Source organism: Thamnophis elegans, chromosome 8 (genome assembly GCF_009769535.1).
Source record: "Thamnophis elegans isolate rThaEle1 chromosome 8, rThaEle1.pri, whole genome shotgun sequence".
In the NCBI taxonomy this organism is placed as follows: domain Eukaryota; kingdom Metazoa; phylum Chordata; class Lepidosauria; order Squamata; family Colubridae; genus Thamnophis; species Thamnophis elegans.
In genome coordinates this window covers 58302387-58316686 of record NC_045548.1, presented here as the reverse complement: position 1 = coordinate 58316686, position 14300 = coordinate 58302387, and the positions used below count along the sequence as shown (strand labels likewise).

The following is a 14300-nucleotide window of genomic DNA, read 5'->3' as shown; positions in this document are numbered from 1 at the left end:
AGATTCTTTCTATCAAGCAACACCATCTGATAGGACCCAATAAGTGCAACATCACAGCCACAGCTGTGTGGAATAACTTTCCCCTTGAAAATTGAACAATCCTTGCCTTATAGATTTTTCATACTGACAACCTAGCTGTCCTTTTGGGCATCAGACCAAAGTCTTGAGTGGCCCTGTCTCTAAGGGTCATTGCAATATATTGATTGGTGTCCTCAACTGCCAAACTATATTTTTTAACATGCTTTGTTTTTCCTATTATTTTTGATGTTTATAAGAAGCTGTCCAAAGTCGTTTTGCAAGTGAGGTGGCCATATAAGTTGAATAAATAAATCTTCATTCCATAGCAAGTGGGACATGAAGGTTAGCACATCAAATAGAGAAGCAAAGCGAGAAGTCTAAGGAGGAAGAGAGGAGAGGGAAATCTGAAGGGTTTGTTTAGGCTTATTGCTGATTTCTAACATGAAATGAGAAGAGGGACAGTTGTTTGATAATTAGGATAAACCTTAGGCTCTACACATTATTTCCTAGCAGATACAATGGAATTTTGAGTGAAGGTACATAACCTAGGAGCAAGTCATACGTAGAACATGAATTCGCTATTAAGGAGAGAATATCCAAACCACTGAATTTATTCTGTAACTCAACAAGTAGAATATTATGATATTCAAACGTTAATTAGGAGATGACTGGAAAGCAGGGTATTTCAAATAGAGACATAAATTATAAATTGTAAACAAACATATGTTCATTCATCCCCCCCCAAAAAAAAGGAATGCAAACATTATTGTAACATGTTCATGCATAGCCTTATTTTAGTAATCAAGATTAAGTAGTTTGCTGAACAAGTACACATGGTTCATATTTATCTTTTCACATCATCTTTATATTTTGTTTCATAATTCTATATTGTCCAGTGGATTTAGGAAATAAAACAGAGAGATAACAATTAACTGACCTTTTAGTGCTAAACATAATGGAAAGAGGTTTGCTTCACATAGATGAGAAATCAACAAAATCTTGATCTTGTAGATCTATTGGGAGAAAATACAAAATCTTCATGTTAGGATCTGAGATCTTTTTTTAATAAAGAGTTTTATTATTTTTCAATTAGAAAAATAAACATTCCATCTTTCCTTATGCAGTGTGTCATCTTGGTACAAACATCTCTGTGCAACATCGTTCCTCATTTACTACATCTTTCACATTCATATTAACATTTCCCTAAATTTAGTATTATAATATATTAAGCATTTAAACATTATAATGCTCTCCATTTTTCTTCTTAATATCTTCTAGTAATGATATCATATTAACATTAAACATCATTATTCTCATCATACACATACTAACAGTTTTCATCTTATTCATATCTCTATCTAAGATCTGAGACCTCCGTTTGATATGTTTTAAGAAATAACTTTCAGGAAATCATGCTTGATATGAATTTGAAGTAACAGAGATAAGCCTGATATAAAGCTTGATAAGTTATCTTAGACAAGCTGTCCTCCAACATTCTAGCATCCCATCACTCACCACCTCAAACAGCCCACTAGAGCAGAAAACTCAAGATAGCAGTATCAACCATCACTTCAATTGGCATATATTAATAACATATTATATTGTCCTGCATTTTATATTCTGATATGGCCTAAAGGCTAATCAATATATTATTATGATGATGATTTGTCACACATCACTATTATCTGTTTACAGCAATGTAAAGTTGTAGATGCCTGTAACTGGTGTTGTCCTTCATACTCATCAAGTTCTTCTCCAGAACCTAGGATGATGTAATGTATCAACATAATTTTTCAATTGACAGATGGAAATGTAATGCAGATATTTTCTAACTACCATCCCGGATTCTTTGATATGTCACCCAGAGTGTGAATAATCACTAGGAAGACCACAGCCAACTTATGCCATCAACTTTCAGTTATGGTTTTCAGATCTTGATACTTTCTGATCTTCTCCAATTCTTTGTCTTCTATTCTACATTCCCTGGTATTTTGCCACATCAATGATCACATTTTCTTTTTTTCAGCCATAGTTATAGTTCTTGGTTTATGAGCCAGGACTATCAGTCTGTATTCAGAAACATGACAATATTTTAACCTACTCATTTTTTGCTACTTTTTCAAGTCTATGTTTCCATCAATTTTTCATTACTGGCATATATTTTTTACAAATGTTACATCAAATCATTTTGGTGACTATATTAGAATGTTGTTTACAATGTTTCTGTGATTTTATTGCATTAGTATATTATCAACTGTTTCTTCTGCTTCTTTGCACAATCTGCAGTTTGAATCATTTGATGATTTTTCAGGTTTGCCCTCGACTTGAATTGGTTTGAATCACTTGCTCTTGGGCAGCCAAAATTAAGCCTTCTGTTTCTTTTTTTAATGTTTCAGTTTTAAGACATTGCCAGGTGTATTTTTATCCACTTTTCCCTCAATCTTTTGTAGAAATTGATCATATAATGCTTTTCCTTGCCAGCATTTTGTTCTTATTTTATATTCACTTTTTGTTTCCTATACACTTAAAATAGTTGCAATTTTTAACTTTCATAAAAACTTATAAAATCTTTTTATCTGTTTTTACATATTTTTTCTTCAATAGCTTATTAGATCTAAAGTAAATGTCTGCCTCCATTTCTGCAAGATAGCTACATGGTCTAGTGATTAATGTACCAGTCTAAAAAGGAGGAGACTGTGAATTCAAGTCCTGCTTTAGCCATGAAAGCCAGCTGACTAATCTAGGGCCAGGCACTCTCTCAGCCCAACCCACTTCACAGGGTTGTTGTCGTGGGAAAAATAGGTGGAAAAAGGTATGCTGGATATGTGTCCTTCTTTGAACTATTTGTAAAAATAATAAAGGTAGGATATAAATAAAAACACTATCCATAATGATAATGATTAGTTTTCTTGTTCAAACTGTCCAGTTCAGCTTGTGGCAATTAATAATTCCAGTAGCTGGAATTATGATTAGTTACACATTGTTGTTGTTGTTGTTGTTGTTGTTAAGAATATATCTTTTACTTATGAGTTAAAGGATAATATCAATATGCATTTGCAAAGTTTGTCAACATATTTAAGGACTTAATAACAATACATGTTTAGAGCTGTGGATTTGAAAACAAAAAGGTAACATGCAGTTATATCTACCAGTATGTATGATGTTTCTTAAAAACCAAATTGTTAGGTAGGCTAGAGCTAGAAATCAACTCTATGGGAAAATTAAAACTAGCTTTATTGACATTGACTAGAACAAAATTTTGACATTGTGGCTCCTCTGGAGGATTAAGGTGCATAGGGACTCTGGGACGTAGAGTTTCATCCCTTTCCACACCAAGTCCTCCCTTTTAGTCAAGCTATGTTGGTTGTTTAAGGAACAAGGGGTCTGCTAGCAGTTCAGTTTTGAGTTTCGTGGTTAGATTGTTTGCCGGTCGGTCTTGCTAGTCACAGTGTTCTCATCTGGTGGTCACTTGGGCTGCTGTTGGGCAGGGGTGGGGGATGATGGTGTCTACTACCTCCTCCCATTCACATTTTTACTGGGACATGCGGGAGATGGCATAAACTAGGATTACATTGTACCTCTTCCAACTACTTGTAGTTCAGTTCAGTGAATTAGGGAGGTGTCAGTCTGACCCCTTTCCAATTTCCATTTCCAATTATTTTATCTGTTTTGGACTGAATTTTTTTCCACTCATCATCCTAGGAATGAACTTGATTTTATCGAGATCATGTTCCTTATTCTTTGATATATGCACCTTATTCCAAAAGATAAAACTGCCCAGGTGACCATGCCATTGTTGTTTGTTTGTTTGTTTATTAGTTTTGTATGCCGCCCACTCCCGAAGGACTCCGGGCGGCTCACAATAAACAGGGAAAGGGAAATAAATAAGACAATACAAAGAATTTAAAAATGCACAACATTCACAATTAAGGCGGGGCTGAATATTTCAACAGCCCCCAGCCTGTCGGAACAGCCAGGACTTGGTAGCTTTACGGAAGGCCGGGAGGGTAGTAAGGGTCCGGATTTCCACGGGGAGCTCATTCCAGAGGGCCAGCACAGCAACAGAGAAGGCTCTCACCCGGGGGGTTGCCAGCCGACATTGGCTGGCCGATGGAACCCGGAGAAGGCCAAGCCTGTGAGATCGAATCGGTCTTTGGGAGGTAATTGGCAGGAGGCGGTCTCTCAGGTACCCTGAGAGAATGTACTCAGGTACATTCAATTTGTAAATATTAAAAAAAAAACTACAGCAGTCATTTTGTGTGTCATCCATATCACAGTCTGAAAATATATATTTGGAAGAAATGCTTTAGGTTTTCCACAGCAGTGAAGGTTTTTAAATATATTTTTTTAGTATGAGAAACTTTTGAATCTTGTCTGGTAAATAAGATATCTGAGTGCTTGGGTCTAATTATGTTTCTAAGGTTAACTGTAGGTTACACAAACAAAAAATATGTCCATGAAAATAAAACAGGGTAATAGGATAATTATTATATATTACAAAAACTAAAATAATGAAATATTAGTGTGTTTAATATATTATGCTTGAATTAGATTTATATATCTATGGATAGTGTGAATAATGTTGGGGATTTAAGCAACAGCACTATGTGAGCTTAAATGTATATGTAAACAGAGTTATTTTAAAACACCTATTAATCAGAAGGCAACTGGATATGTTATGTCCTCCCCATTTCTACTAGCTTATAGAATGTGCCCATCCACTCCAGTTCAGCTTATATTATTTTTTGTGGAATGTGAGCGTAATTCACAACAAAATAATCGTGAAACTGCAGCCATTCATCATTTTTATTCTCTAAGAATTCCTAATGAGCATTTTAATTACATTTTAGAAAATAAAATTATATTTGAAAGTGGCATTTTGCTATACATTATTCTGCCTTTCTACATATTTTTTTCATTTAAACGAGAAGTCACAGGGAGCAGAAAGCTGGCTGAATAACTATGCAATTCTGATAGCAATTGGCATCCACAAAATCAGACTGTTAAACTACAATCTTGTGTACAGATTTATTCCAGCCAAATGTATCAGAACTACATCTCCCAGAATTCCTAATCAGTATTTGGTATGAACAACTGTATGTTGAAGCAAAGATAACAACTTTGACTAATTTCTTTAAAAGAGTGCGTGTGTGTGCGTATTCAAATTCATTATGAAAAGAGACTTCGTTGTTGTTCTTCTGTTCAATCATGTTTGATTCTCAAATAGACATGTTCTTGCAGTTTTCTTGGCAAGGATTTTGGCACTGTTTCCTTCCTAAGTCTGGAAGATTGTGACTTGCCCATGTCACCTGACTGGCTTCGTGCCAGTCCTTAAGAAAGGACTAGAACTCACGGTCACCTGGATTCTAGCCTAATTCCTTAATCACTACACCAAACTCTTTCTCCAAAAGAGAATATAAACTATACTAAACTGAATTGTTTACAATAAAATACAGCTCTCTAAATTTATTGTCTCATATTTTTTAATGAAATTGGTACAATATCAGTTGTTCTTTTCTGTCTTTCTATTTATACATAAAACTCTTAATATGTTTTATCATCGGTGTGTGTGTGTGTGTGTGTGTGTGTGTGTATGTGTATGTGTATGTGTATGTGTATGTGTGAAATTGCCTCTGAATATTTTTATGTATAATATTGCATGGACAATACATTCCTAACAAAATATAAAATCAATTATGGTGCAACGTCTCTGCAATCTTACTTTCTTCTTTTAATAAAATCATTATAAAGTAGAAAACAAATCAAGTCTGTTTCTAAAATATTTTTTTATTGTTTGTCATTTTGCTTTTGGATGAGCACAGAAAAACTGTATTGTTGAGCCTGGATAACACTAATGGAAAAAAACTCTATTTTAAAAATCATGAAATTATTCCCAACACACACACACACACACACACACACACACACACACACACACACACTCCTATCCTATCCTATCCTATCTGAATGTTATATAAACCTCAGCATACAAACTAATACTTATTATTATTATTAGTGTATAATATATCCAAATTATTTATATAGAATATGCACATATTATTATATAGATCAACCAGATCCTGAAAACCAGAGATTCAAGAAAAGTTATTCAGATTGCTATAATCTATCCAATTTGTTATTCCAAGTCAGAAATGTGTCACCTAATTTTAAATCTGTTTACTCAGAACTGATTTTAATGAAGACCTTTCATGTACCCATGCACACCGACTATTAATTAGATAATGCCATTTGCAAAATCAATGTTTAGTCATCACACCCCAGATCCTTCTAATGGTCAAGTACCTTGAAATTATAGCAAGAGCTGAAGAAACACCTTTAACCCATCAGATTACTGCCTCTGACAAGACAGCAATAAGAGCTTCTCGGAATGTAGCCAACTGATGTAATCAAACTGTTTTTCATGACAGCTTTTGAGACAGATTTCTGTAAAAGACTGATAAGGGGAAATCATTAATATGGGATGACTTATACAACTGTATAAGTGGTTAGAATGCAGTACTGCAGCTACTTCTGCTAACTGCCAGCAATTTGGCAGTTGGAATTTCACCAAGCTCAAGGTTGATTCCTCCTTCCATCCTTCCAAGGTGTGTAAAATTAGGACTATTGGGGGCAATATTCTGACTCTAAAAACCACTTAGAGAGGGCTATAAAGCACTGTGAAGTGGTATATAAGTCTAAGTGCTATTGCTATTGTATGATGGAACAGTGTGATAATATCTTTGTTAAAGATTTGGCATTTTATTTGTCTCCAATCTTGGTTTTATTTGATAATTTACAATTGGAATACAGATGCATTGAAGGCTGAAGCATGTGTACATTAATAGTTTATCTATTAGAGCCAGTACATAGCAGGGACCATCTTTCCTAACCTGGAAATGTGTGAAGACCAAAACTCTAACCAGCAGCTCTTTGTACTGCAGTGATTAAAGCGTTGAGCTGAACCTGAGAAACCCAGTTCATGTCTCCAGTCAACCATGGCATTCAATTAGTAACTCTGGGCCAGTCCCATTCTCTCAAGGAAGAAGTCTATCTCCACAGGGTTGTTCCTGTGTGGCTAAATGATGGGAACTACCATGGACAGCTCCCTAAATGCTGAGAAGAAGGGCAGCTGTGAATGCATTAACACAGTGGTCCCCAACCTTTTTATCGCCGCGGACCAGTCAAATGAGCCTCCCTCGGCCTTCCGGACCGGCGGGTGGGAAGGCGGCCATCCTGGGCGCGCGTTCCGCAGGGCGGGGGGGGGGCTTCCTTCACGCCAAGGCCGACAGCCCACGAGGCCGCCCCGCCTCCTCCTTGGCCGTCGGGGGAAGGGAGGGGGAACCGACCCCGCGATCCGCTCGCTCGGGCAGCCCTTTTTCCTCACTGCAGTTCGGCGGGGGAAAAAGATGGCCCTGTGTCCTACTTTGGGCGGGCGGGCGGCTGGCGCGGCGGAGGCCGGCTGCTTCCGAGGGGGTGGGCCTCCGCGCCGCGCTCCATGAAGGGAAGAGGGGGAGAAGGCGGGCTGCGGCCGAAGGGCCCCCGAGAGCCCCGCCGGCCTGACACAAAAAGCGCTGCGGCGGAGGGGAGGGGCGGGACGCAGGTGACACTCCAGGAGGGGGGGCAGAGCTGCGCCGCGAGTCTTACGTAAAGCCCCCCCTCCCCGCCTCGGCGGAGGAAAACATCTCCCACCTGGGTGGGGCTGCGTGCGAAGCGCCTCTCGGAACGGCAAAGCTCCCCAAGTTCCCCCGAAACGGCCGCGCTGCGCCCCTCCCCCCCGCAACCTTAGTTTCTCCTTGGGAGGAAAATGCAGCGCCGCCGCCCCCTCCTGCCCCCCCCTCGTCATTCCACGGGGCAGGCGGGCCGGGTGAGTCCGCGGACAAAGTTTCGTCTCCCAGGCAGCCTCCGCCAGCAGCATCCCAAGTTCGGGCCGAGGCCGCCGCCGCCGCCCCTTCCCTCACGGGGCGAGCAGAGCAAGAGGGCGGGGGGGGAGATCGGGCCTCCCCTCGCCCCCCCAGCCCCGCACATCTGGGGCGGCGGGGGGGGGGCAGAGAAAGGGCGCGTTCATGAGGACTAAAAAGTTGCAAATATGGCCCCCGGCCGCTGCAGCGATCATGGCCCCCGGCCACTGCGCGGCCCGGTGCCAGGTACTCCACGGCCCGGCACCGGTCCGCGGACCGGGGGTTGGGGACCACTGCATTAACAAACTAATAAATAGTCCATTCCATCTGGAATGTACTAAATAGGAAAGGCTGGATTACATTACTAGATCAAATCTTTATATTGATTATTGCAAATATTAATATGAATAAACTTGTGAGAATAGCTCTTAAGATCCTATAGAAGAGAGATTATCTGTATCTTGGGGTTAAGTTTTAGAACTCTTGGTGGATTTTGAGCTTGGTTGTTTGCTTGTAGACATTTCATTACCCAACCATTATCAGTGCTTTATGATGAAAGCACTGATGAATGCATTAATAATATTATCTAGTTGGCTAATAAAACCAGTGTCAGAGAACACCAAGGATTTGACCACTGTCAAGATTCAAGGGAGGGAAGGAGGGAAAATTGTAAAATTACACTGTGTTTTCAACAGTTTTCTCACTGATACATGATCAAACTATCAAAACCAAAACAATATACTATCTGATGTAGACACGAACATCAGTATATACAATATTTATGTAAACAGTACAATATTTTTATAATACCTTGCCAAATCAAAACAGTTGACTGACACTACATTTTTTAACCCCATTTTATCTTTTGGAGCACAAATCCTCTGCTCTTCAGATATTTAAAAACAATAGAGCTAATGTCTCTGCTCTCAATATTATCTCCTACATATCTTTATCTTTTAAATTATCTAGGTCTTGGAATCATTCCTTGTAGGTCAGTTTCCAGTCCTTTTATAATCATTGTAGCATTTCTTCCAGTTCATCAATAGTTTTGTTTTGTGTTTTAATTAAGGTATGCAATACTCCAAGCAAGGCCTCCTGACCAAGGCAGAGTAGAATGAGATAATTATTTCCCACAATCTGGACTATATGATTATTCAAGATCTCTGTGAGCCTATTTGCAGATGTCTTACACTATTTGAGCCCAGGTTAGTAGAACTCTAGAAGCAAGTATTATTACTTTAGTTTAGTTTAGTTTAGTTTAGTTTAGTTTAGTTTAGTTTAGTTTAGTTTAGTTTAGTTTAGTTTAGTTTAGTTTAGTTTAGTTTAGTTTAGTTTAGTTCAGTTTAATAAGATTTGTATGCCGCCCACTCCCTTGGGACTCTGGGCGGCTTACAGGCAAGGTAAAAATAAACAATTAAAAGTTAAAACTAAGAAGATACAATTATTAAAATTCCACATCATGCATTCCGTCTAAGTGGGGCTGGATATTTATCAACAGCCCCAGGCCTGCCGGAACAACCAGGGTTAGGGTTAGGGTTATGTCTTGGTGGCTTTACGAAAGGCTGAGAGTGGTAGGGGCCCGGATCTCTACGGGTAGATCGTTCCACAGGGCCGGCGCAGCTACAGAGAAGGCCCTCCCCCGGGGGCACTTTAAAATGCGCTCAGAATAAACATGCTGCCAATGTAAGTTATTCATTATAGCTGCAATGTGATTTCACCTCATGTCTAGCTTCTTAATCATGTAAACTCAGTTCAACTTCTAGTAACTTCATGAAAACTATTTGGAAGTAATCTGACAATGTCATCCTCTGGAATATTTTTCAACCTTCCAGTTTAATGTACAGACCTGGGATTTCCTGTTGGGTTCCCATATGTTTAATAATAAAAGGTTTGAAGATTAGCCAAAGTCATCAGGATGTTGCAATTTAGCTGAGCACAGTATGAAATTGTAGCTGTAGAGTTTTTTTAGTTGCAAAATACATTGACGATCTATAATACAACATAAAATTTGACTTGCTATGTTAAATAAAGGACATTTTGTGTTCTAGCATTTCTTGCATCTGCCTTTTATAACCATTGGTAGGGCATTTATGATAAAAATCCTATTATTTTTTGTCCTAATGGCAACATAGAAAATAATCTGATACCGGATTAGACAGTTTTTCCAATCCATTGGACATTCTACTTTTAATCATTTTAATGATATTTCAAAAATAAAATCTTACTGCCTGGGCCAACAGTATGGAGCCTTTTCTTCCACATACCCCATTTAATAAATTTCATGTACCAACACACACACACACACACAACCTCCTATGCCAAACAAAACCACGGGTTTAAAACTAGTGTTTCCCTTCATTTGTTTGTCCTAGTACCACATAAATACCGTATTTTTCGGAGTATCAGACGCATTGGAATATAAAATGCACCAAGATTTTGAAGAGGCAAATTAAAAAAAAGTTTTTGCACTCTACAGACCTCCCATAAATGGCTCATTTTTCATGAAAATGGGCCCATTTGTGTCAAAAAAAGGGGGCATGCATAGCCTTTAGGAGGCTTATAGAGTGCTTCTGGGGGCTGGGGGGCAAAAATGAGCAAACAACTGCCTATTGTACGCTCATTTTCGCCCTCCCCAGCCCCCAGCAGCACTCTGGAAGCCTCCTAAAGGCTATGCATGGCCATTTTGGTGAAGGGGATGGGGTTTCAGGAGGCAAATGATGCTGTGTTCAGGTTATAAGACGCACCCAGATTTTCAGCCTCTTTTTTGAGGGAAAAAGATGTGTCTTATACTCCAAAAATATGGTAAGTTAACTGATTGTAAATGCTGAGTATTCCTAACCACCCTCACTACTGAACAAACATATTTTGCCCAAGGAAAATACTTTTTAAAAAATGGAAATAATAATAATAAACCCACAAGAAAGAATGATTGATCATGTTTTTATGTCAGCAAGTTGCAGCAAACCCACAAGGAATAACAGCAATAACCAAATTATTTTACTTCAATATAGCCCATGAATAACTACTAAAAATATTTTTCCATGGCTATCAACTAGAGAGTGACTTTCTTCTAATATAATTTTTATGTTATGATATTTGTCTGACGACAACTCTGCCTCCCCCGCTCCAAACAAAAAACAAAAAAGCCCAGCCTATATACAGAACAGCAGTGCACTGCATTTTGCTAACAGCCTGCAACAGAAAGCCCTTAGCAGCTATTAATGTCAATGTCAACCTGCCAAAAGAACCAACACGCAAATCAGCCAATCAGAACTAAAACAACAACAAGCCAATCACGGGATTTAGGATTCTTACAATGTTCAAAACAGACAAGTTTTGTTTCAAGCTTGGAAATAATTTAATATGTTTTGTCCTGACTTTCCTGGTGGGAGGGGAATCTATTGAAATGCAAGCCGTTCTAAACTCAGAATATTTAAAGCTCAAAACATTCTGCGCATCCTTAATCAATGGCAACTATTTATGATGTATGGCTGAATTCGCGTCTCACACTAAGCCAATCTATTCCTGTTTTTGCTATTGTACACGTCCACCACATATGATAGAATGTTCTACTTGCATTTTTACATGCTTTCAAACTGCTAGGCTGGCAGAAGTTGGGACAACTAATGGGAGCTCACTCCGTTATGCGGTGCTAGGAATTTGAACCGCCAAACTGCCAACCTTTCTGATCAACAAGCTCAGCATCTTAGCCACTGAGCCACTGCATCCCTTCCAGTAACCAATTAGGGGTTGCAACTTCCTTCTGTTTGTTTCTGAAGATTTATATGGATTGAAGAAGGCACCCATTTTTATCAACGAGAAGATCAGAGGAGTTTACCATCTGATTACACACAAAAAAGTGGGGAAAGGGAAAAAATGAGTTTAAATCCTGGAAAGTATAGCCGTCTTTCATCTCTTTGGTCTCGCGGTGAATGGACTGTTACGGATGGCTTTCCTTGTCTATACAATAATGACTTTATGTCTACATTTAAATAAAGATGCCAAGTAAGCCAAATTGAGTCTATGAGATTTCTGCCAAGTCAAACGAACAAGCTGAGCTAAGTGTGAAGTATCAATAGGTCTGTGATTTATTGCTTAGGCCATATCAGAAAAAAAGTGACAGTTGGAGCTTTAAACTTTAAAACAAAGAATTAAATTCTGTTTGGAAAATTCCTGTCAACCAGTGCAGATGCTATGAATCAATATACTTCTACCATAGTACCAATAGTCTCCGACTTACAACAATTCAGTGCTTTAGGGTCTGTGTTACTAACTGAACAACTGCAGTGATTCATTTAACAGCTTGACAAGAAAGCTGTGAAGAGCTGAGGTGGCGCAGTGGTTAAATGCAGCTGACTGCAGTTCTGCAGTTCGGCTGTTCAAATCTCACTGGCTCAGGGTTGACTCAGCCTTCCATCCTTCTGAGGTGGGTAAAATGAGAACCCGGACTGTTGTTGGGGGCAATATGCTGACTCTGTAAACCGCTTAGAGAGGGCTGAAAGCCCTATGAAGCGGTATATAAGTCTAACTGCTATTGCTATTGCTATTGCTAAAGGTCCTACAATGGGCCAAAATTCACTTAACAAATGTCTCATTTAGCAACAAACAAGAATTTTGGGCTCAATTGTGGTTAAGGGCTACCTGTATTATGTACCAGTAACATACTCATTTGTAAAATGTTTTGCAGTGATCAAATCAGAATGGAAGAAATTCATTATTACCATTATGTGTCAGGCTCTTGAATGGATATAGCTGGCATTATCAGATATAATTGTGCAGATTATAATTATTATAGACTTCACTGTCAGATAAATGTTCTGAAATTTGTCTCAGTATTTGTAAGCTCAAGGACTAATACAAGTTTAATAACTTATTTTTATTATTAAAAATATTTTATAGCTATGCTCTGCTTGCTTGCTTAAACTTCAACATTAAGGTAGACATGGTTTCTTAATAAATAAATTAACTACTTTCACATTTTCTGGTGCTAAATCCCTAACACAGAGAGACAACAAATCTTTCCAACTGAGTTAATTCAATGCAGTACTTTGATCTCACATCCTTTAGTCATTTTTAAGCAGGGAACAATCAGAATCTAAAATTATACTTTTCCAATTAAATACTTTTAGGCTGAATGGACTTATAGCATTCTAAGTGGCATAACCATTAGACATGCTAGTTGGTAATTAAATAAGTTAAAAACATGTACATCTTTGCAGTTACTGAATTTGAAAAAAGTGATTTAAGAAATACCCTTTTTCTATAATTTTCAAATGCTTAGGCTCTCCTTTCTATATACATAGAGTTGAAACTCTTTTGGACTGAGAATTTCACAACAAGAATTTGGTGCAGCCAAAAAAATAATACAATAATGACTTTATGTCTACATTTAAATTAAATTACATGCAGCTCGTAGGATTATTCCCAATATATTTAGTACTCTTCTTCCTTCTAGCATATTATAGTTTGGCAGTAAAGTTTTGTAGGGACTTGGGGAATACGTATAATTCTAAAAAATCTGAATGAGTTTTCTATCTATAGAATCATCTATATTTTACTTACTTTTTTCTAAATCTGAACATATGTTCACCTATCTATAACTTCTTATAGACAACAGAGCTAAAAAGGAACACAAAATGTTATATAAAATCAGGTGTGGAGTATTTTTTTAGTTGGTATGCATTTTCCCCCAAAAAATTAGTCACTCATCTCATGATTTTTGGTCTACTTCCCATCACATAAATATAAAACAATATATTTATTTTTGTAAAAAGTTAGCATTTGTATTTTAATAACCACCCTTTAACAGATTTATGTTGAAAATGTCATATTGATTTTCAAAACATTCTAGTTAGTACCTAGCAAAAATGAACAGTCAAATAATTAAGCACATATTGATAATGACCACACCTCTGCAATTAAAATATATTACTGTTAGTCATAGGCCTAAAATTATCACGACAGTTCTTAATTTCCTATTTATGCAACAAATTTATAGGCTCTGCATGACTTTCTTTTCATAAAGGAGAGAGAATGAGTTATAAAATGTTGGCAACCTTTTTATCTTCAAAAGATAAATAAACTAAATGAATTTCAATATACTACAATGGACATTTGTTTCGACATTATTACAAAATACCCACTGTACTTTCTGTAATCAGTGTGCCAGATACTTTCTAATTAGCAATCTCGTTCTTCTAGTTTTAATCTCTCTGGTGATTTGAAACCTAGTCTTCTGAAGCACAACGTAACTTAAAACTCCAGTATTAGTGAAAAGGCAACCTGAAAAGCATCATCCACAGTTGTACACATTAAACTTAGTAGAAGCCTTAGCTTATTTACTTAGCCAATCAAAGAAAACTAGTGATGGAGTTGGAAAAGGTA

The 14300-nt window shown here is 37.8% G+C and overlaps 1 protein-coding gene across 2 annotated transcripts in view; it reads right to left on the bottom strand.

Annotated features, from left to right (window-relative positions):
• OXR1 (oxidation resistance 1) overlaps window positions 1-14300 on the bottom strand; it is a 231569-nt gene that overhangs the window by 192683 nt on the left and 24586 nt on the right. For both annotated transcript variants that reach the window (XM_032223205.1, XM_032223204.1), the window contains exon 2: window positions 956-1031. In XM_032223205.1, the coding sequence (XP_032079096.1) occupies window positions 956-972 (17 nt within the window). In that variant the 5' untranslated portion in view covers window positions 973-1031. The remainder of the gene's footprint in view (window positions 1-955; window positions 1032-14300) is intronic.